General features: G+C 31.1%; 2 protein-coding genes and 2 long non-coding RNA genes across 6 annotated transcripts in view; 1 reads left to right on the top strand and 3 right to left on the bottom strand.

Annotated features, from left to right (window-relative positions):
* Positions 1–5468, top strand: part of LOC18110600 (uncharacterized) — an 83054-nt gene extending 77586 nt beyond the window's left edge. The window contains exons 10-13 of the long non-coding RNA XR_008058779.1: positions 753–1788; positions 1904–2050; positions 2174–2243; positions 4899–5468. This is a non-coding gene — a long non-coding RNA (uncharacterized LOC18110600). The remainder of the gene's footprint in view (positions 1–752; positions 1789–1903; positions 2051–2173; positions 2244–4898) is intronic.
* Positions 1–24747, bottom strand: part of LOC112326845 (uncharacterized) — a 57036-nt gene that overhangs the window by 1667 nt on the left and 30622 nt on the right. The gene's annotated exons all lie outside the window — the stretch shown is intronic.
* Positions 453–23792, bottom strand: LOC127905096 (uncharacterized). Its single transcript, XR_008058783.1, has 2 exons — positions 22808–23792; positions 453–1178 (listed from the first exon to the last, which is right to left on the bottom strand). It is a non-coding gene; the product is annotated as an uncharacterized LOC127905096 (long non-coding RNA).
* On the bottom strand, positions 3676–4270 carry LOC112326842 (uncharacterized). Its single transcript, XM_052451439.1, has one exon. It carries the CDS (start codon positions 4033–4035, stop codon positions 3676–3678), a length of 360 nt encoding a protein of 119 aa, XP_052307399.1. The 5' UTR covers positions 4036–4270.

The following is a 24747-nucleotide window of genomic DNA, read 5'->3' as shown; positions in this document are numbered from 1 at the left end:
ATATATATGAAATTGGGTGTTCTTGTTTAAGATTAGATGTTACTAATCTTATTAAAGCAATGCACTAATGTTTTTATGTGAATTATAGCAATCATGCTTTGTTTTTAGAGTTTGCTTGTTTAAGTATATTCATATTAATAAGGAATTCACAAGCTCATTACTAAGAACTATGCATTGTGTATATTTGGACTCGAACCTAAAAGTTTATGCTTGCTTATTCATGTGCACATCAATTGAGCTACCTTTATACATGTATTTTGACTTTTAGTAACTCATGAGGAACCTCATGAGGAACTTCAAGCATTCCATTAATTATAGTTTATGCATAAAGATTTGTGTTTTTGAATAGTATAAGGTTTTATTTTTTATGATCGGTGTAGGTTATGTTATAGCAATAATCTTAACTAATAATTTTTCTATAGGCAAGAAATCCCCTCGTACTCAAATTACCCTTTAACAAAAACCACAGAAACATCTCAATTTTAGAAGAAAATATACCTTGCCAGAATAAAGTCCCAAAATTCTCAGATACTGAATGCCGAGTATCATTGATGAGAGCACAAGCTGATTTAACTATAAAAATCTCATTCTTCTCAAACTACCACACCCTTCTCTACTTCAGCAAGAAGAGACTCCAAACGCTGACACTCCCTTTTTTCAGCTTCATGTATGACCCCACATTTAGCATACATGTCAATGAACGCGTTCGCTATGATCACACTGGTTCGTTGTGTTTTGTAACAATGATGCAGTTTCAATGGATTCACTGACCAAATTCCAAGCAATCCAATTGAACACAAGCAGAGAGCACACGAACTAATGTTCACCATTGGAACAAACACAGGCTCCAGCATGTTACAAACCATTCTAAAGCTTCCTATGGGTGGTTACCCAGCAATCATGGCACTCCAGGAAACCACATTCCTCTCCGGCATCTCATTAAACGACATCCTTGCCAGCTCTAGCTCACCGCTTTTAGCATACCCATTAACCATGCTCGTCCAAGAGAACACATCTCTAACTCCCATGGTATCAAAGATCCCTCTTGCAGAATCCAAGCAGCCACATTTCACATTCATGGTGACTTGCATTTCTAGTTTTACATATTCGTGAAAACTCTTCCCTAATCTCAAACCCCCCTTCTGCGAGCAAGCTGAACGAGCGGCTATCATAGTGACCTCTTCTGGCTCTACATTACCCTCCACTGACATCGAGTAAAAAAGCTTCCAAGTCTCATCCCAACAGTTACGCTTAGAATACCCATCAGTCATAGACAGAAAGTCCATCTCTAGTAGGAATTCCATCAAACAAGTGTCAAGCAAAACCCAAACAACCACGCAGATCATAAAAACGAGCCAACCCATCTTGAAACAACATAGCATAAACAAAACCCATCTTTCGAATACCACAATGAACTGATTTTCCTCCTAAAACTCTCAAAAACTGTGCTTTGAGCGCAAGAACAAAGCTCCTACAGTCCATTTCTGCGCCATTTTGAAGCATTTGGCAGAAAAACAAGAAGCCACTATGGCCCATTTTGGCTTCAGAGTAGCCTCTAATCATGGTATTCCAAATATAAGTACTGGGGTTTTGTATCTGTGAAAACAGAAGACGAGCATGATTTATATCTGCAGTGTGAGAGAAGGCAAAAGGCCAAGGCAAGACAAAGCTTGGGGGTAGATTAGCCAGACTATAAAGGAGAAGGACTTATTTGTACTTGTTCCAAGATTTTGAGTCAAAATAATACCGCTTCTTTTCCTTCAAACGCAATCTCGTCCTTCGTTCCAGGTAGTTCCCCATTCTTTTTACCTAATCTCTTAATATATATGAATGGCATCTTTGCTTAAGCTCCTTCAATTATTTCTTTCGAATATTCTCATGGTATTTGCTCTTTGTTTTTGAGGATCCAATTAATAAGCAAATCATGGAGACTTGGCTGTTGACCTCAACACTCTCGTCTGCATTGACCGAAGCATTGACCTCTTCAATATCTTGGATGTGAACCAGGCTTGGAATATTGGGTGTTCTTGTTTTTGATACATTTAAAGAGGTAAGCTAAGCATCTCCTTTAAGATCTCTCTAGCTGCTGCAGCGATGCCAAATCGCTTTCTTTCTTCAAGTTCCTAAGCAGGAGTTTTGTATAGCAACCAACTTTCTTTGCGTTGTGCTCCAGGTTTGGGCCAATTTTGATGCCTTTTGTGAATCTTTCCATCTGGGCTTATCAAACCAGGGGGAGGAAAGAAGTAAGTTTCTCTTCTCAATTATGTATGATATGGTTTCAGTGCTTCTTCATTGAATTACTCTCACTATTCCCATTACATTCTGTGAATTTTGAAGGACTAGACATGTTTCAATTCAATACTGAGCTAGTTTCTTGATGGTTGCTTGCTTGCTTCAAACTTCTTTACAAAAAAAAAAAAACTTCCTCTTGAGACATCACAAAACCAATCAAACTTCACATAAACTAGGAAGGAAAGGGGAAGTTGGAATCTTGAGTTCACAGGCTAATGGTGGAGTCCATGTTACAATTGCTTTGTTTAAACAAATCCGTTTAGATTAGCGTTCTGTTTTTTCAATTGAAAAAGTTTGAATATATTGTTTGTAGGGTTGTACTATTTATATGTATAATTCAAAATATTAATTTAATGAACATGATTTCATCTTAAATTCAAAGTAACTTAAATTTAAATTAAGCAATTCAAATTTTAAATACTAGTAAAAAAGAGTAGAAGTTAAACCGGTATAACTCAACCAATTTAATGAGTCCAAAAACAACTTGGATAACTAGTAAAAATATAGTTTATATTAAAAAAAATTAAAGATAACATATATTTTAAAAAAATATTGAAACGACAACATATTGGATCAACCCAGGTCAACTCTGGTTAACTTTATAAATCTATGATCCGGGTTATGAGATCATAATAACCCTAAATAAAACAAATCAAAACAAATTATAAAATTTAATTCTCAATAAACGTATTGTTAAATAATGAAATTGAAAAAAAAATATCAATATAAAAAAACACACAAAAAGATGATGTTTTAAAATAAAATTATGAAAATATCATCGACAATCATGCAAGGTCTTTTTAAACCTTGATTGCCCTAAATTTTTAACCTGAGATATAACAATATATCATAAGACTTCTAGTAAAATTTCAACTTGATGCAATATTTAGATTGACAAATATGATTAATACCGTAAAGTTAAACAATATTTTTTAAAAAAATCAAAAACAAAATTATTTGTCTAGAACGGAACAGGAAAGTAGTCCCAGCCAAAATTTGGTTGGAGTTTATGGAATGAACTGAGATTATAAGTAAGAAGAAATCTGTTCTGCTTTATTATATTTTTTAAACTGAAACGAGATATACCGACTATTCTAGATTTAACGGAGCAAATTAGACAGTCTTGGTGAGTGGTTGTCATGAAAATTGCCAGAAATAAACGTAATTTGTGATCAGCACATGTATAGTATATAACTCAAACTATTAGAGACGGAATCTGATCACATATAATTCAATATATATTCAAGAAACGAAGAACAACAACATATTTATTGTGTTGTTTTCAAACACATACATATCATTCTTCTATATATATATATATATATATATATATATAGATATATCTGGATATGGCTGAACATGCAAGCTCCATGCAAATAAAAGCTAGTTAGCTCTTGTCACATCACCCCAAGCCTCCTCACCAAACAGCATGATACTCCTTTTAGCTTCAATCCTGAACTGTGACCCCAGGTTATGGTCATCCTCACGATGAAGAACAACCTTGTCACCAACTCTCAGTCCATAATAAGCAACAAATTTACGCCAGCCCTTAGAAAGCACTGGCTTGTCATAATCTCCATCTCTCTTCAGGCAACGAATAACTCGAAGCTCACCATAGCTATCTTTAACATGCAAATCAACAAGATTATTTCCAGCAAAATCTAGATGCTGCAAGCAATGAGTTGGGAACGATAACCGAAAACGAACATCAGTATCTGTCAACTCTTTGCTGAAGATCTGCATTTTTTTCTCCAGGGTCGTGAAAATAGAGAGAAATGGTTGCGTTTAAGCTATCTGCTGGATTGATAGTTTCTTGCAGTGAGCTTGTGATTTATAATAAATCACAACTAGCTAGCTACTGTATTCACGGTAGAAAGACATCGAGCGAGAGATTTCGGAAATCTTGTTCATTTGATCGATTTCGCATGGCGTTATTTAAATCTTGATGGATTATTTGTAAATAGAACAAGAGAAACGCAGGCTTATGACTACGCTTTTTCAAAGACTAAATGAGTCGGGAGGTACGCTCGTATTGCCTCTCGAGCACCTCGTTCGTTCTAACTTGCGAAAACCAAACACTTGCTGAAGATCTTGCATGCTTGTCTAAGTGTTTAGTGAGCTAGAGCATTTTGGGCAACATGGGCAATGACCCAGGACCCCATTTAATAAAAAAAACTACAAGAATAAATAAGGACAAGGTTTATTTTTCAATTATATTTTATGAAATGAAAATTATTCTTTTTATTACTAGACATACATGAATAATAATAAATTAAAATATATTTCTTAAAAATTATATTTTAAAAGGTTTCATTTATAATTTTATCTAGGATATTCCTATTCATTTTAAGTCTGGGTCATGAACTTGGGATAATGTCCCCTCTTAAGAGACGAGGCTTTCACTCCTCACTTCAATTATCTAGGATCAGTATAATATTGAGCATTAACAAAAATAAATAAATTAATTACATGTTTATGGAGTTATTTTTACAGTGTGTAACTTAAATATGAAAATACATTGCATAAGATTTGTTACCAGTTAATTGTATTTTACCATTATTATTGGCTCTTGTGATTTTAGATAAAGCTGGTTCTTGATCTTGCAGGCATGTGCTCTAAGTCCGCCCAAAGTTTCATCAATAAGGTCCGCAGAGAGGGAGAGCTACATCCTGCATTTTCTTGAGATTTCTGCGAGGTTTTTGTTCGAATAAGCAACAAGGTGCACGATGTTGTTGAAGGGCAAATCCTTCCATGCCTGTCCAAAATTTGAAGTCATTTTCAATTCTGGGTCCACACTATATTTTTTATAATATAATCTCTAGAATTACGCTCGATCTCTGCAGCATGCATCGAGTAATCGCTTTTGGATTTCGAGTTCCACTGATTTGAAATGCTCGGTGTCTGTGTTTGAAAAATTTGCCACACCGGATCACGTCTGTACCATCGACCGAGACCGTCAGCGCTGTGGGCAATGACGTTTCTACTCGGACGAGGCTATACGATTTCTTTTTGACAGGCAGCGGTTTCTTATCCTTGTTCTTTATTAATTTTTCCCAAAGGTTTCCTATTAAGATAGTTTAGACACCAAAAAAATTAAAAAACATACTTATCTTGTAATCCGAAACATGTTTGTTCGTTTTATATTTATATTTGTACTTTCTATTTTAAAACAATAATCAGTGCATTAATTAGATGGACAATTACTATCCAATCACAATTAGTTTCACAATTTACACGGCTGAATCTTGAAACACCAGCCCAGTTATTGGCCATCTTAAGCTTCAAACGCAACTGCTGAAACTTTCTAGCTTCCTCTTGACTTCCATCTTGAAGTGCTTCACGGTTAATGCCATGATCATCCTCTTGAATATTTTATTTTGCTATTTTTTTTTTTATAGTTGTCTCCCAACATGCTATTAATTTATCTTTTAACATTTAGTTATTAAACCCTTAACTTCATTGTTTCACTCTTTTTTTTTTTATTAAGTTATCTCAATCTCATATTTCGGGTAATAGGTTAGTCCAGTTAACCATAATTGCCTCATGTTTTTTCCCCTTTATTTTCACTACCAGAAATTCGCTAACTACCAACGGATTTACTGACGGACTATTTTCCATCGGTATTTTGTATTTATCTCACTAATTAACCCGAAACATGTTTGTTCTTTTATATTTATATTTATATTTGTACTTTCTATTTTAAAACAATAATCAGTGCATTAATTAGATGGACAATTACTATCCAATCACAATTAGTTTCACAATTTACACGGCTGAATCTTGAAACACCAGCCCAGTTATTGGCCATCTTAAGCTTCAAACGCAACTGCTGAAACTTTCTAGCTTCCTCTTGACTTCCATCTTGAAGTGCTTCACCGTTAATGCCATGATCATCCTCTTGAATATTTTATTTTGCTATTTTTTTTTTTTTATAGTTGTCTCCCAACATGCTATTAATTTATCTTTTAACATTTAGTTATTAAACCCTTAACTTCATTGTTTCACTCTTTTTTTTTTATTAAGTTATCTCAATCTCATATTTCGGGTAATAGGTTAGTCAAGTTAACCATAATTGCCTCATGTTTTTTCCCCTTTATTTTCACTACCAGAAATTCGCTAACTACCAACGGATTTACCGACGGACTATTTTCCATCGGTATTTTGTATTTATCTCACTAATTAACCCGAAACATGTTTGTTCTTTTATATTTATATTTATATTTGTACTTTCTATTTTAAAACAATAATCAGTGCATTAATTAGACGGACAATTACTATCCAATCACAATTAGTTTCACAATTTACACGGCTGAATCTTGAAACACCAGCCCAGTTATTGGCCATCTTAAGCTTCAAACGCAACTGCTGAAACCTTCTAACTCACTCTTGACTTCTATCTGGAAGTGCTTCACCGTTAATGCTATGATCATCCTCTTGAATATTTTACTTTTCTATTTTTTTTTTATAGTTGACCAGCCCAGTTATATAATTTTGTATTTAATTTTTTCCTTAATATTTTAATTGTTAATTTTTTTTCTTGATTTATTTTATTTTTTTAATTTATCCCTTATTATTTTATTTTATTTATTTATTAAATTTTATCCCTCAATATTTTAGATGGTTGACAATTTTGCTTTATGATTTTTTCATGTTTACCTTTTATAGAGTAACCCCAGTTTTATAATCCGAGTATTGAATTTCAAAGATTAATTCGATTTGACCTTAGTTTTTTTTAGATTATTTTTTTAAAATTAATTTTTTTTCAATTTTTTTATTTAACATTACCTTATCAGACCTTGAATTTCATGATTTTTTTTTCCTTTCATTTTCATGAGGTTATCCTAATTTCATATCCTGAGTTATGAGTTAGTCAAGTTAATATAGGTTGATTTAGAGTTATGTATTATAATCTTATTTAAAAATAATGACATAACTAAATAAACTATATATAAAAATTAGCCCAGTTATAACTGATTTAGCCCAGTTATAATATAAAAATTATATATAAACTTTTTCAATACTTTTTTGTATTTAAAAAAATTGTACGTGAAAATAAAAAAAATTATACATATCAAACCTTAATGATTCATATATAAATAATTTCTTTTCATATTTTGAAAATATTCTCAACCTTCAGCAAATAATTAAGCCACCGTGACAAGCTGGCAAGACATCCACAAACGTAATATCATCTGGCTTACATCCACCACTTCTCATTTGCTAAAAAATGATCAGAGCTTGCTTAGCGTGCCCATGAGAAGCATAAGCAGCAATCATGGAATTTCAAGAAACAAAATTTTTCGTTTCGATAAATATTTGAGAATTATTGATGATCTATTATTAATTTTTATTTTTAAATTTGGAATTAATTATATGATGTGTTTAAATGTGCACTACAAGATTTAACAGTTTTACCGACGGAATTTTTCCGTCGGTGTAAGACACATATTCCATCGGTAATTATATTACCGATGGAATCAAAGACGGAAATGATCCGTCGGTGAATCGTTCGTCGGTAATAGAATTACCAACGGATTTAATGACGGAATAGACGCGTCGGTAATAATTTTTTTACTACCGACGGAATTACCGAGGGATTTACTCTCTGGAAAATACCGACGGAATTTTTCGTCGGTAATTCCGTTGGTAATTATTGAAAAACATTTTAAAAAAATTATTTTATAAAATTATAAAATAATTAAATTAACATAAATTAACACTGTATAATATATACTCAAAATGCTTGGAAAAAAGAATAAGAAAATCAATTCAAACAAATTTGCAACAAATAAATAAAATAAAAAAATAAATTCAACTAAAAAATTAATTCATATGAAAAAAAATGAAGTTGCAATTGCTAAAAATTTAAAAATCCTATAAATAAATCTACTAAAAATTGATCTCATATGAAAAAAAAAATGTCACAACAACATTTATACAATTATTAAGAACAAAAACAATTAAAAATAAAATAAAAAACAAATATAGTGAAAAAAATCATGAAAAAAGAAGAAAAAAGAAAAATCTTACCTTAATGTAGTTGCAAGTAAAGCTAAGGAGAGAAAAAATTTCATTAAGCATATTAATGAAAAAAAAAAACTAAGAGGATAAAAAAAGAAAGAAGAAGAAGACATACCCAAGCATGGAGGAAAAGAGAAGGAGATGAGGAGAGAAAAGAAGAGAAAGAAATAGATAAGAAATGATGTTTTTTACATAAAGTGAAGAAGAAGAAGAAGACATACCTTAAAGATGTTTTTTACATATAGTAAAGAAGAAGAAGAACAAGAAGAAGAAGAACAAGAAGAAACGGGTCGGTCTCTTGTGAAATAAGGGCATTCAGGTTTTTTATTGGGACGCTTTACCGACGGATTTACCGACGGATAATTAAATATTAATATTTTTTAATTATTCCGTCGGTAATTCCATCGGTAATATTTAATTTAAATTTTCAATTTCGTATAAATTTTTCAGAAACCGCCAAAAAATTACCGATGATTTTTCAATCCGTCGGTGATTCCGTCTGTAATATTTAAATGAAAATTTTAAATTAATTGAATTTTTTCAGAAAACCGCCAAATAACACCGACGACTTTTCAATCCGTCGGTGATTTACTCTCTGGAAAATACCGACGGAATTTTTCGTCGGTAATTCCGTCGGTAATTATTGAAAAACATTTAAAAAAAATTTATTTTATAAAATTATAAAATAATTAAATTAACATAAATTAACACTGTATAATATATACTCAAAATGCTTGGAAAAAAGAATAAGAAAATCAATTCAAACAAATTTGCAACAAATAAATAAAATAAAAAAATAAATTCAACTAAAAAATTAATTCATATGAAAAAAATGAAGTTGCAATTGCTATAAATTTAAAAATCCTATAAATAAATCTACTAAAAATTGATCTCATATGAAAAAAAAAATCTCACAACAACATTTATACAATTATTAAGAACAAAAACAATTAAAAATAAAATAAAAACAAATATAGTGGAAAAAATCATGAAAAAAGAAGAAAAAAGAAAAATCTTACCTTAATGTAGTTGCAAGTAAAGCTAAGGAGAGAAAAAATTTCATTAAGCATATTAATGAAAAAAAAAACTAAGAGGATAAAAAAAGAAAGAAGAAGAAGACATACCCAAGCATGGAGGAAAAGAGAAGGAGATAAGGAGAGAAAAGAAGAGAAAGAAATAGATAAGAAATGATGTTTTTTACATAAAGTGAAGAAGAAGAAGAAGACATACCTTAAAGATGTTTTTTACATATAGTAAAGAAGAAGAAGAACAAGAAGAAGAAGAACAAGAAGAAACGGGTCGGTCTCTTGTGAAATAAGGGCATTCAGGCTTTTTATTGGGACGCTTTACCGACGGATTTACCGACGGATAATTAAATATTAATATTTTTTAATTATGCCGTCGGTTATTCCATCGGTAATATTTAATTTAAATTTTCAATTTCGTATAAATTTTTCAGAAACCGCCAAAAAATTACCGATGATTTTTCAATCCGTCGGTGATTCCGTCTGTAATATTTAAATGAAAATTTTAAATTAATTGAATTTTTTCAGAAAACCGCCAAATAACACCGACGACTTTTCAATCCGTCGGTGATTTACTCTCTGGAAAATACCGACGGAATTTTCCATCGGTGATTCCCTTTGTAATTAACATGATGAACAGTGTTCATAATTTACCGACGGAATTTGTTCCGTCGGTAATTCCATCAGTAAATCCGTTGGTAAAAATGACACGTCATTATTTTTTTTTTGCTTTGTTTTAATTTTTTTTCCCACGGTAATTCCCTCGGTATTTCCGTTTGTATTTATCAATTTTCTGGTAGTGGTGTTTAAGTACTTTGGAAACCAATATAGTGCTTCTTTGTAAGAAATTGGTAGAAGATTGTGGTTTACAAACTTTTTGAATAAATGTGAACAATCTTTATAAAATGTGTCTTTAAGAATAATGTTTATGATATATGTGTGCATGTATATGAATTGTGAATTGATGTGTGCATGCAGTGTGTGCAAATGATGTATTTGATGTGTGAACATGAGACATGCAAATGATGTATTTGTTGTGATTTACCATCATATATTTTTGAAACTTTATACTAATTATTGGAATTGTTGTACTTGAGGAATAATGTGATAGATTATGCATTAGTATAAAAATAAATAAATAAATCATTGTGTGTGTGTTTGAATATATTGTTCTTGGATATATTTATATTAATTAGTCACTAAGTTGTTAAAACTCATTCTTTTACACAATTATTTTTATTGTAGGCATATTTATTTTAAAGCAAGGAAAAGTTGGATATTTACTAAAAGTTAGTTTGTGGTTAGTTTGCCCTTGTATTTCTTGGAGAGTTTGTCTTGTATTTTTCATGTTGTAATTGTATAAAGTTATACATAATTTCTAAAAGTATACATGAGTACATACATATGTTTGATGCAATTGTATTGTTTAGTCATTTAAATCTTCTTTGTTTAGAAGTTATTTTTCATGTTGTATTGTTTATAATTTAAATGAGTCAAATTATTTTTATTAGGGGCTTAATTGGTGAAAAGTTAAGTTTGGGAGCCCAATTTTGGCTTAATTGAGAATGAAATTTTAGGAGACGAAATTTAATTTTTATCAAATCAATTGATTGAAATTAAGGGTAAAATTGCAAGAATATCAAAGTTTTGAGGTTCATTAAGAGCTAAATTGAAGAAATTCACAGTCAAAGATCATTTTGTAAATGACATCGAACTATGGCAACCCAATTGATTGAAATCAGGAATGAAATTGAAGAGAACTGAAAGTTTAATGCTTAATTGAAGGCTAAATTGAAGAAATTCACAGCAAGTACCATTTTGCAAAAGACATCGAACTCTAGGGATCCAATCGGCTGAAATCAGGGATGAAATTGAAAAAATTTAAAAGTTTAATGGTCAATTAGGGGTCAAATTGCATAAATTCAAGACCAATGACCAAAATCAATAAGGCGTTGAAATCCAAGATTGAAATTGAAGTTCGTTAGGGTCAAAATTAAGCAAAATTGAAAATTTAAAGCCAATCAGGGGTGTAATTGAGAGACAGAAAAAATCAAAAGAGTAAAATGCACTTTGCCAAAACAACACCGTTTTGAGCAAACTCTTCATCTTCTTCTTCAAGTTTTCAGCAAAAAACGCTACTTAGGATGCTACATTCTCAAGACATTTAATGCTTTGTTTCTCTATTAAATTGGACAAAACTTACATGAAAATGATCACCTAACATCTAACTACACCCTAATGTGGTCTGTTTTGGCTGAATGACACCAGAAAGGCTGTGACACCACCCCAAAATGGCCAACCCGATTAGCCATTTTCCTGCAACAAATTTGATAGCCAATGATAGCTACTTTGAATTAACGGTTGGGATGCTTCCGTGTTGATTCAAGGGCCTAGATTTGGCACTAGTAGAGACGAAACGTCCCTCTTCCTTCAAATTTGTTAGGCTGATATCAACCTAGTTGATTGGGCCAGGCCCAACCCATATATTTAATAATAATAATATAATATTATTATTAAAAAAATTCAAAAGTCCTTTAAAACAAATTGTGATTTTCTCACATGTTTTTTTTTATATCATTTTTGCATAATATTGAGTTGCATTTTGACACTATAAAATACATATCTGGCATTAAAATATCTTGTATTCCCCGAAACATTTCTTAAAAAAAAATTAAAAATTAAAAAAATCTCAAAACTATTAAATTAATTTCCTCTTTCCAAAAAACAAAAACAAAAACAAAATTTCATGTATACGACCAGATTCTAAAAAGTTTTCCAAGCATGTTTTTATATATAAAAAAAAAATTGCATCTTTCTCATATTTTAAAAAGAAAAAAAATGGATATCATAACCAGTTTATTATTACCCGTTAGGATTTGGCCAAAATATCATAAACCCTTCACCAATTATTTTGTTCATTTTATATAAGGGTTTAGATGTAGACTTTAATATTTGAGGATGTAAAACTACACAATAGAGTACATGCATATATATTAAAAATACAAAGTGCAAAACAAATGCGATGCTAAAATTTAGACTTTAAAATAATTAGAATTGAACCCAATGAGGTAGAAACTCTCACGAAGAGAGATCTGTCTTAGACCTTAGAAGAAGACTAACAGATAGGAACTTGACTTAGAAAAATAATCAAACAACAAAGTAGCTTACCTTAAGTAGGGTGTACTAATGGTGATGTGTTTTCCCTTTACACAACCAGTCCCTTACTTAAACTTTCGCATGCCATAAATTTCCTAGTAACCTTAATACTAGACAGCAACTTTTAAACCAGCTTAATCACAATTTTATGATTAAACCCAAAACTCTTTCCTTTCCCAACAACATACCTCTCAAGAGGCTCACATAGGATAACATCTTAAAGTGTGCTAGTCCCGATGTCACCCTCACGACAATATCAATAAAACAAGTCCCCCACAAGGGTTGGATAACATTTAATATTTCTTCAATATCCTTTTATATTCAAATGGCACGAAGAAACAAGGTTATGCGCTTAAGTGACAAGTCTTAAAAATTTAAATTGAAAGTTTTATTTTCTGAAAATCAATAGGTTTACAAAACTTATAAATAAAACGGAAGAACCCTACCTCTACTAGAAAACATCTAAATATCTAAAAGCATAAGTGAAATTAAAATATAATAAAAAAAACAAAAAAAAATACATAAGAGAAGTGTCAAAATCAGCACAGACAACAACTTCTAACCATCATAATCATCCTAACAAAGTTTAGATTGGTTATTAACATATTAGAAATTAAAAATAGCATAAGCCACAACATATTCATATACTTAATTATGAGGAAAAAAAAAGCTATTTTTCATCCACAAATATAATTACCAAGGAAGTCAATTAGAAAATGTAGAATGAAGAAACACATCCTCCTTAACAAGATGAAAAAAATAGGTTTAAAAAAGTTGAGTTTAGAAAAAAGAAAAAATAAAAAAGGAGACCAGTACAAAATTCTTCACAACTGAAAGTACCGAGAGGTGACCACAAGTTCATATACAATATACAAAATAAATTGCCATATGAATTAATTTTTTTTAATCTGTAACATTGTTAATCCATTATTAATATGAGTTTCAAAGATCTACTTATAAAAAAAAGTGTCATATTTCTCAATGGACTACATGTTTGCCTTCCCCCAAGGCTTAATGAGATCTGATCGAACTTAAATTTTTCTTAGTGATTTCTATAACTAGGTATTAGGAAGCCACTTTATCATAATAGATCTCCACATGTTAGGTTCAAAATATATTGTTTGGGTTAATTTTATTATTATTTTTAATTTTTTTATTTATTGTTTTATTTTGAATTTTATATTAATTTTCTTTATGCTTTTATATTTTGATTTGTTTCCTATTAGAAACATGATTTTCTAATCTATTTAAATGTCTTTTATATATGTTAAGGAAACATACATTATTAGATTTATTTTTAAAATTAAACTGCAAATTTAAGGTTTACCTCTACAGTTTTTGTACATTAAAAAACACGTGTTTTTTTATATTTATTTATTGTTTTTCTAAGCTGAGGGTCCTTAGGGAAACCAGGAAGTGCAGGAATAGGAGGCGTTCTGAGAGACCCATAGGGTCGTTTCTTGTGCGTTTTCTCTTGCGTGATTGAGGACATGGATTCAAATGAGACTGAAGTTTGCCCCATTAAGAAAGCATTAGAGATTAGTGTTCCCTCATCGTTGGCAAGTCAGCTTAATTGGGCTGTGGAATCAGATTCGGTTAGCAGCCAGGCCATGGACGATGCTGTGTCTCTTAATTTAATTCTATTTCCATTAACGGCAACTCTGAGAACAGTGGTCTTTCTTCACGTTTTGAGGAATGTTGCGGCATGTCATTAGCAAAGCAGAACTTGATTTCATAGCTAGCTTGACTATTACCTGTTCTGTGTTTTTTCCTGAATTTTTTTCCTGAAGTTGTTGGCTAGTTGGTCTACTGCATGGTTAGCCCCTCTGTGTGAGTGAGTGTAAAAATTGTTTCCCTCAACTGTCTTCTTAACAATATTTTGAAGCTAATAAAAGGTCTCAAGTTTCCAGGATCTTAAGCTTGGGCTTTGTATACCGCCAGCAACTCTGCCTCACCGGAATCAATGAAGCCAGCAGTGCAGGAGAAATAACTCATGAACGCACCACCAATCCCAGCTGGTCCTGGTGGAATGCTCACTTACATGGCTTGTTGGAAAAGACTCTTAGTTATTTTTATTAGCTTCAATATTATGTTCTTTCGATTCAAAGCTCATAGGGCACGAGAGGCACACATACATTAAGAAGAAAAGGAAAGAAACTTGGAAATCAAGCAAGATACCAAGTGTACAATAATATGCATGATATTGATTACTTGGAAACCAAAAGTAGCTATAAGGCTAGATTAACAAATTAAGTACCAGTGGAGTGGAAAAGACTGTTTTCGTGCCAACAGCTTATATGTCAAACTCTTCAAAGACCATATAGGGGAAGATCCTCGACATCGACCCAAACATCTTGCCCCATCAAGGTCATCACTTTTCGTTGAGCTCTAACCGTGTACCTCCTGATCATGTCATTAGCTTCATCTCTCTCCATGAAGAAGACAACCCTGTCTTCGGGAGCAAGGCCTTTCTGCTCTACAAAACGATGCCAAGAAGAGCGTAGAAGAACGGGTTTTGGGTAAGCTCCAGTCATACGGGTTGAGAGACAAAACCTCCATGCATGATCAGTAGCATCGTCTGCTTCAAAATTCATCATATGGGCTCCTTCAGGAATTGGAAAAGCCTCAAGGGCATGGGTTGGAATTGAAAGAGCATGGCTTATGTGGGATGGTTTTAGTTTCTTCTTGAAGAGATGTACTGGTTCCATTCTTTTTCAGGAGAGACAAGAGTTTCTGTGAAGAGAGAAGGCTAGTGTTGGAGCAGAGATTAGCTCTATTACCTTATAATGTAAATGGAACCTATAGGCAGTGGATATATAGAGATAGTGAAGATGGGATTGGGCAGCATGAGCATGGCCAGTAAATGTTAACTCACAACTCCAGAACACTAGCGTGAGCACTTGCGCCGTTGTCCAGCGTGAGAATATGTACTGTCTCTCTTTCTCTGTTGTTTCTTAGAGTATTTACTGGTTATTAATTTTTCTGTTACTTATTCTCTTCTCCAGAACGGGTGTTTCGTATCAATCTAAGTCACTGGACATGGGTTGGAAATGAAAGATTATGGCTTATATGGGTTGGTTTTAGTTTCTTCGAGAAGAGATGAACTTGTGCCATTCCTTCTCAGGAGATACAATAGTTTCTGTGAAGAGAGAAGGGCTAGAGTTGGAGCAGAGATTAGCTCTATTACCTCAAAATCTAAATGGAACCTTTAGGTAGGGGATTGGGGATATATAGAGATAGTGAAGAGATTTGCCCACAAGAAACCTATATACTACATATGTGCCACTGTCATAGCCCATGACACATGTCCTTTGTTTTTACCATGACTCATTCTTTTTTTGATTGACTTGGGTTGTTCCATTGATTCTGATTCTCATTGTCTTTCTTTGTTTCTAAGATTGGTAGCTGAGATATTATGAAAATATGAAAATGATGGCTGTCTACAAGTCAAAAAGAAGAAATGAAAATGATGGCTGTCTTCGACCAATTGACCTGTTTTTCAATTAAAACATAATAATAATAATAATAATAATAATAAAATTCGGTTAACATAAAAATCTCATTAAATCCTGAATTATTGGTTTTTAGGAGTTGAGCATCTTTTAACCTATATTAATTACTACTGCTACTGTTTTCAATTAAAGCAAAATTTAAACATTTTCATACATCATTTTTTTATATTTGTAAAATGTTTTGCCCGTATTTGATCCTATACTATTTTTTTTTATAATGATAGTGTCAATCTACTCTTTATTTTGTTTTGTTATATTCTTCAATTATAACATGGTTAGTTTCGTTTTAAAATCCAACTTCAATCCATAGAAATTAAATTAAACTTGGTTAGTTTGCATTTTTGACATAACACAGAAAATACAAAATAAACTCGGATCGTAAAAACAAATCGTAAAATCATAAGAAATTTTTTTTCATACATAGTTCAAGCACCTTAAAATACATGGTTCAAATAAAAATTCATATATAATTCAAGCACTTTAAAATATATCATTCAAATAAAAATTCATATATAAAGAACTCACAAAACTAAATCAAAGATCACAATTTATATACATGTGTCTATCGAAACTGTTGTTCTAAGCTATCCTGTGATCTTCTTTGAATTATTGCTCCAGATTTATTTTATGAGTCTAAGTTGTATATGCTCATTCGAGTGAGATCAGGCAAGAGGAACCTCTCTAGGTTTTTATTTTTTTAGATTAAAAATCTTAATTCTTATATTCTAAAAAATACAAGCTAACAAGCACAATATTTTTTTTTTTTGGATTCGAGGAAACTCTACTCCCGGAAAGCGTATTTTGTGGGCCCAAGTGAGCGAGTAAAACCCCGGTTGTCTCAAGCTCTTACAAGAGGTGCATGTTCTGACTCGAACTCAAGACCTGCTGTGCAGATCTCAAGCCCTTTGCCATCACGCTACGCCCCTTGAGGGCTAACAAGCACAATATTGATCAAACATAACAGTGAAAGTTATTTTATTTGTCTAATACTTAAAATTAAAAGTTTTTTTATCCTCTTCTTTTAAAGAGAAAGATCATTTTAGTTAGTATATTAAATAATTATATAATTAAATCCTTGCTTGTCAAAGATGTTTAACTAAAACAACATGACATTAGCAGGATTTTTCTTTTTTTCTGGAATTAACTTTTCTTACCACGATACGTAGATATATCATATTAAGATATATTGCTTGATAATGTGAAGTCTATTATTTTTTTTAAAAAAAATTTATTTAAAGATATATAAAAATATTTTTTTATTTTTTAAAAAAAATTTACATCAAACCAATCTAAAATATTTTAAAAAATATACTTTGAAACAAAAAAAATAAAATTAAAAAGCATATGTGGGCGTACAAATTACCATTAAAAAAATGGTTTCTTACACATGCATTTTTCAACTAGATGAATACTATTATTCATAAATATTGATTGCGAAAATGAGTAACAATGACAGAAACCATTTTTTGTTCTAGATGAATACCTTATTCTTAGGGAATTTATTTAGAGGTGGAGGTTGAAGTTTGGGTGTGAACCCACTAAAAAAACTACAAAAAACAAGAAATATTAGTTTTTATGTATAATTAAATTATACCCAACTACAACCTTAACTACATAAACTAAAACAAACACTAAAAAAAGATCACGTTTACTAATGATGGTCAATGACGTTACGGTTCAACTAGCCTCGAGGTTTTCCAAAGAAGACTAGTGTCCCTTGCCTCATGAATGGGAGGGGGCACTGGCCAGCTGGCTGGTGATAGACAAATGGTAATTTCACAACAAGATGAGAAATCAAGGGCCATATGGTAAACTGACCTATTATTTGAACAAGAATATTTCACAACAAGATTATAACACCTTGTTGTTGTTATGCAGTATATCTCGGAACAAGAATATTAACACTATGGACGATGGGATATTTATTATTTTAATTCCAAACGTACGTTGACTTGGTACAAGAATTGCATTTGTCTTTTTGTGTTTTTCTCAACCACCAAAACACATTCTCAAATATTTTTAAAAAATATATTAAAATAATTTTATTTTATTTTTTAAAACATCAAAAATATATTAATTTAAAATAAAAAATTATAAATTATAAATCTTTTTTAAAAACGCTTCCAAGGAAGCGTAATTTCAAACACCACCTTAGTTAGGGACCGTTTGGCATTACGTTTGTAACTGCGTTTCATCAAATTTTAAATTTTTTTTTTTTGCTAAAATTGAGTGCGGTTTGTACTTTTTGGATCGTTTTGATGTGCTGATATCAAAAATGATTTTTAAAAAATAAAAAAAATCATTAACATGTATTTCGGCATGAAAAGCTATTTGAAAAGCAACCGCTACTACACTGCCAAACACACTCTTAATCAACTTTAAAAATTTAGAAACATAGCTAAAAAATAGGATTTTTGCAGCAGATGGTGTTTTTTACCGCCTTCACAGTGAGTGGCGGAGCCACATAGCAAATTAAAGAGCAATTGCCCCTTAATTTTTTTTTTTTATTGTTTTGAATTGTTTTCGAATAATAGATATTGATTTGATTGTTTTAAATTAATTAACGGTTATATTATTTTTAATCGAATTGGTTATGGTATGGAATTAAATTTTTTCACAAGATGAACAAGCAAACATTCCAATTGTTGTCAGTGAGTAAAGATTGATATTTGCAAAATTAAATGTTGGTTTTTTTTTTAAAAAAAGAAAAAAACTATTTTTTTGTTTTTAAAAATGATTTATCATGATAAATTTAAACTATCAATGCTGATCGATATCTATGCATTATGTACAGCATGTTACATGGTAATAGGTGTGAAATGAATTTTATATGAAAGATTTAAAATTATTATATAATTTAACTGAATTTTGTTATTATAAAACTTAAAGAGAATAATTATCATTTAATATTGTGTAAATTTGAGGAACATGAAGACCTTAGTTGATGAACAATGCTAAGATTAAAAACCACTTCAGGATAATTTGTATCAATTCGATCTACCTTCATATTCTTAAAGCAAAGGATAATTTGTTTCTTCTAGAAAAGGATCCTAGCTGATGCTATATTTTGGAATGTAGAATGCTTTGAGGACATAAGAATCTCATGGAAAAGGGTCCCGAATAAACCAAGTATTTGTTTACCTACGAGCAACTCCGAATCCATGAAGATAAGAGTCCCTCCACACCCACCTCCATTCAAATAAATGGAAGCAGATAATTTCATGGAAAAGGGCACAATTACCATCTTTATATATTTATTATCATTTTAGCAATAATAGTTTCGCTTATTAAATCATATTTTGTGGAATTTGGATATTGAATTTATCCACACGCTTTGTGAAATCACCATTCAAATTAATACTAGTGCATGCAAGAAGAAAATATTTTGAGACCAACTGATCTGTTTTTCAATTAAAACATTATAATAATAATAATAAATCCAGTTAACATATATAAGAATCTCATTATTAAATCCTGAATTTTAGAAGTTGAGCACCTTTTACCCTATATTTATTATTATTAATAATAAAATCCAGTAGTTAACATAAGAATGATAGATAGGGCAAAATTTCAACATTAAAAGAAAAGCTTAATCTTTTGAGGTGGGCAGGGAATGATAGGACCAATGTTGTAAGAATGTTACTGCCTTTCTTCCCTCCTTCCCTTAAACCAGGAGGAACTGGGAGGAGGATGAGTTGCTACTAATGTTTGGTTTGGTGTCTCTCTTTTTTCTTCGACCACTTCACATGTTTTGTTCTTAAATACTTGGTTGTTTTTTTCCAGGCTTGGTGGGGCTTGAGTTTTCTAAAGGCTCACGTTGACATCGTTTTATAAGTTAATATTTAATTATTTGAGATCTTTCATAATTCTAAAAAAAAGTGAGATTTTTTATATTAGAAGGGGTTGCTTTCTAAAGTTTTCTTTGTCAAATTCTATATATAAAATGAAAAAACTTTCAAGTACGGTGATGATTGCAAGTTGGTGATGTTTGGTTAGGTGTCTCTCTTTTTTCTGCGGCCACTTCTCATGTTTTGTTCAAATGTTTGGGAATGCGGTGCAAACCGGCGTTTTCAAAAAATGAAAAAAAAGAAATTTTTTACTAAAATTTAATATGATTTGTACGTTTTGAATTGTTTTGATATGCTGATGTTAAAAATAATTTTTTTTAAAAAAAAAAATCATTGGCATATATTTCGACACAAAAAGTTATTTGAAAAGCAACTGCTATCATACTACCAAGCACCCTAAAATGATATAAGGACCATGAAAACATCATTGGTTGTTTTTTTCCATGCTTGGTGGGGCTTCAGTTTTTTAAAGGCTCACGTTGACGTCGTCTTATGCTGGTTGCCGGCGATGAAAAGGTTTTTGATTGAACAAGGACCATGAAAGATTCTTTAGAAAGCCACTCCTATTAGTGTTCTAATATAAAAAATCTCGCTTTTTTTTTAGAATTATGAAAGATCTCAAATAATTAAATATTAACTTATAAAACCTCTTGTTCATTGATAGATATAAAATTTTTAATCCATAGACATAATTTTTATTATATAACTCTTAAATGATGTATGAATATATAATTTACATTAAGCTTTTAACACATAATTATTTAATTTTTAATTAATATCTTGTTAAATAACCATTTCAATTAAGAAATTAAAATTATTAGGCGTGATGTAATATATAATTTATATTATTTTTTAATATAGATTTCAAATCTTGTCTCAACCTCTATGAAGGCTCTTAGAGAGTATTTGGAAGTGTGGTAGTGGTTGTTTTTTAAAGTATTTTTCATTCCAAAATACATTAAAATAATTTTTTTATTTTTTAAAAATAATTTTTGATATCAATACATCAAAATGATCTGAAAACATCAAAAACATATTAATTTAAAGTAAAAAAAATAGAAAAAAATGAAATTTTTCAAAAACACTTTTCATATCCAAACATTGCCTAACCGCTTTACCATCTTCATTTAAATTAAACCTAATTTTCAATCCTGCATGTATGCTTTATTAGAGGCAAACCTTCATTTGAGGTCCATGTAGTTTTTTATCATGATAAATTTTATTAAATAAAATATTTTCTACTTATCAAACAAAGTTAACTAAGGTGATCTTATAAAAAAAAACTACATAATTTAATTTAGATAATTATTTAAAAATAATTAATTTAATATATTATTTATTTATAAATTCATTAAATCAAGGATACTCTACAAATCTCCATGCCCGAATAAATCAAGTATTTCTTTACCTACCAGCAACTCCGAATCCTTGAAGATAAGAGTCCCTCTATACCCACCTCCATTCAAATAAATGGAAGCAGATTTGAATGGAAAAGGGCACAATTAACATCTTTATTTATTATCATTTTAGCGTTATAAGTTCGAGCTGACCATATATAAAACAAACCAAAATAAATTATGAATCCTAATCTTTAATAAACTAAATATTGAAATATGAAATTAGAAAAAAAAATCAGAATAATCTCATAGAAAAAAAAAAAAGACCCGAGTTAACTCAAATTAATCTATCAAACTCGCGACCAGGATCATGAGACTTTGATAACCCCGTTAAAAGCAAATAAAAACAAATTATGAAGTCTAATTTTTAATAAACTCATTATTAAATGTTGAAAATAAAGAAAATTCAATTTAAAAATAGGATAAAAGAAAACAATATGAGTTTATCTGAGTTAACCCACAAAACACGTGACCCGAGCATAAGATCGAGATAACCTCATAAAAAGCAAACTAAAATAATTCATAGAACCTAATTCATAATCAACCAAATGTTGAAAAAATAAAATAGAAAAAAATTCCAATAAAAAAAAGTCAATAAAAACTCGAGTCAACTAAGTTAACCCGCCAAACCCGCGACTCAAGTAATGAGACCAAGATAACCTTATAAAAGCAAATCAAAATAAATCATGAAACCTAATTCCCAATCAACCTAATGTTGAATAATTAAATTGAAAAAAAAAATTGTTAGTTTAAAAGATAAATAAAACTGGAGTCAACCCGCCAAATCCGTGACACGGGTTACAAGATCGAGGTAACCATGTATAAAGCAAACCACAATAAATTATAAAACCTTATCTCCAATAAACTAAATATTGAAGTATAAAATTAGAAAAAAATACATATTTAGAAAAAAAAAGACAAAAAATGCTATTGAAATGAATAATATTTTACAAGGTAGTAAATAATAAAAACACCATATCTCTTTTAGGTTATACTAGATATTGGACTTATATTTCACCGCTAGTTTACATCACCTCTCATTTGCTAAAAAATGATCAGAGCTTGCTTAGCGTGCCCATGAGAAGCATAAGCGGCAATCATGGAATTTCAAGAAACAAAATTTGTCGTTTGCATATCATTTGAAACGTTTTCAGCTTCATGTTTATATATATATATATATATATATATATATATATATATATATATAGTTATCGAGGGAGATATTATTAAGATTTAACCAATGCTTTTAAAAAAATAAAAAAAACTAACTATAAGAAAAACTTATATTGAAAAAAGCGAAGAAACAACAAAAAAATGCTAATCTTGAGCATTAGACCATTTCAACGTACAATCTGAATATCTCGCTAAATTAATATCTATACAAGTAAAATTCTGAATTCTAACACGAAGCTACTGAGCTAAACAATAAAAGGTTAAATCATAAATCATAAATTCATGGTGATTTACATTTCTAGTTTTACATATTCGTGAAAACTCTTCCCTAATCTCAAACCCCCCTTCTGCGAGCATGCTGAACGAGCGGCTATCATAGTGACCTCTTCTGGCTCTACATTGCCCTCCACTGACATCGAGTCAAAAAGCTTCCAGTCTCATCCCAACAGTTACGCTTAGAATACCCATCAGTCATAGACAGAAACTCCATCTCTTGCAGGAATTCCATCAAACAAGTGTCAAGCAAAACCCATACAACCACGCAGATCATAAAAAGGAGCCAACCCATCTTGAAACAACATAGCATAAACAAAACCCATCTTTCGAATACCACAATGAACTGATTTCCCTCCTAAAACTCTCAAAAACTGCTCGCACGCTTTGAGCGCAAGAACAAAGCTCCTACAGTCCATTTCAGCGCCATTCTGAAGCATTTGGCAGAAAAACAAGAAGCCACTATGGCCCATTTTGGCTTCAGAGTAGCCTCTAATCATGGTATTCCAAATATAAGTGCTGGGGTTTTGAATCTGCGAAAACAGAAGACGAGCATGATTTATACCAGCAGTGTGAGAGAGGGCAAAAGGCCAAGGCAAGACAAAGCTTGGGGGCAGATTAGCCAGACTATAAAGGAGAAGGACTTATTTGTACTTGTTCCAAGATTGTGAGTCAAAATAATACCGCTTCTTTTCCTTCAAACGCAATCTCGTCCACCGTTCCAGGGAATCTTTTTACCTAATATCGTAATATATATGAATGGCATCTTGGCTTAAGCTCCTTCAATTATTGCTTTCGAATATTCTCATGGTATTGCTCTTTGTTTTTGAGGATCCAAATAATAAGCAAATCATGGAGACTTGGCTGTTGACCTCAACTCTCTCGTCTGCATTGACCGAAGCATTGACCTCTTCGATCTCTTGGATGTGAACCAGGCTTGGAATATTGGGTGTTCTTGTTTTTGATACATGTAAAGAGGTAAGCTAAGCATCTCTTTTAAGATCTCTCTAGCTGCTGCAGCGATGCCAAATCGCTTTCTTTCTTCGAGTTCCTTACCAGGAGTATTGTATAGCAACCAACTTTCTTTGCGTTTTGCTCCAGGTTTGGGCCAATTTTGATGCCTTGTGTGAATCCCTCCATCTGGGCTTATCAAAAGAGGAGGAGGAAAGGAGTAAGTTTCTCTTCTCAGTTATGTATGATATGGTTTCAGTGCTTCTTTATTGAATTACTCTCACTATCCCTGTTACGTTCTGTGAATTTTGAAGGACTAGACATGTTTCAATTCAATACTGAGCTGGTTTCTTGATGGTTGCTTGCTTCAAACTTCTTTACAAAAGGAAAAAAAAAAAAAAAAAAAACTGTCCTCTTGAGACATCACAAAACCAATCCGTAATACCTCTAAAAGTTTTTACGGACATGTGAATGAGTAAGCAAACTTCACATAAACTAATGGTGGAGTCCATGTTACAATTGCTTTGCTTGAACAAATCCGTTACAGTTAGTGTTCTGTTTTTTCAATTGATATGAAATATTTTAGATTCACAGCATTTCAACAAATCCGTACAAATCAACAAATCTAATTTCAACTCAAATCAACAGATAATCTCAATTCAAATTCCAAACACTAATAAAAAAAGTGGAGTTTAACAGTATGACCCAATCAATTTTGATAAATCCAAAAATAATTTAGACGACTAATAAAAATATAGTTTCACAAAAAAAAATTAAGATGTCATATTTTTTTAAAAAAAATTTAAAAATATTGAGACGACAACATATTAGATCGACCCGGGTCAACCTGGATTAACTTTTCAAATCCATGACCCGGGTCATAAGACTATAATAACCTCAAATAAAACAAATTATATAGTTCAATTCTTAATAAATCTATTGTTAAATAATAAAATTGAAAAAAATCCAATCTAAAAAAAACACAAAAAGATGATCTTTGAAAACAAAATTCTAAAAATGTTGCAAGTCCTTTCTAAACTTTTAACTTGAACACTCCCGTATAATTTCAGTCTAATTCAATGATCGGATTTGAGAGATA

The sequence above is a fragment of the Populus trichocarpa genome, chromosome 3 (genome assembly GCF_000002775.5).
Source record: "Populus trichocarpa isolate Nisqually-1 chromosome 3, P.trichocarpa_v4.1, whole genome shotgun sequence".
Classification (NCBI taxonomy): domain Eukaryota; kingdom Viridiplantae; phylum Streptophyta; class Magnoliopsida; order Malpighiales; family Salicaceae; genus Populus; species Populus trichocarpa.
Note: the sequence above shows the minus strand (reverse complement) of the source record. Positions and strands in the feature narration are given on the sequence as shown.

What these genes read in the sequence shown, in the direction of transcription:
- LOC112326842 (XM_052451439.1), bottom strand. Translation starts at nt 4,035, where the DNA reads ATGCAGATCTTCAGCAAAGAGTTGACAGATACTGATGTTCGTTTTCGG.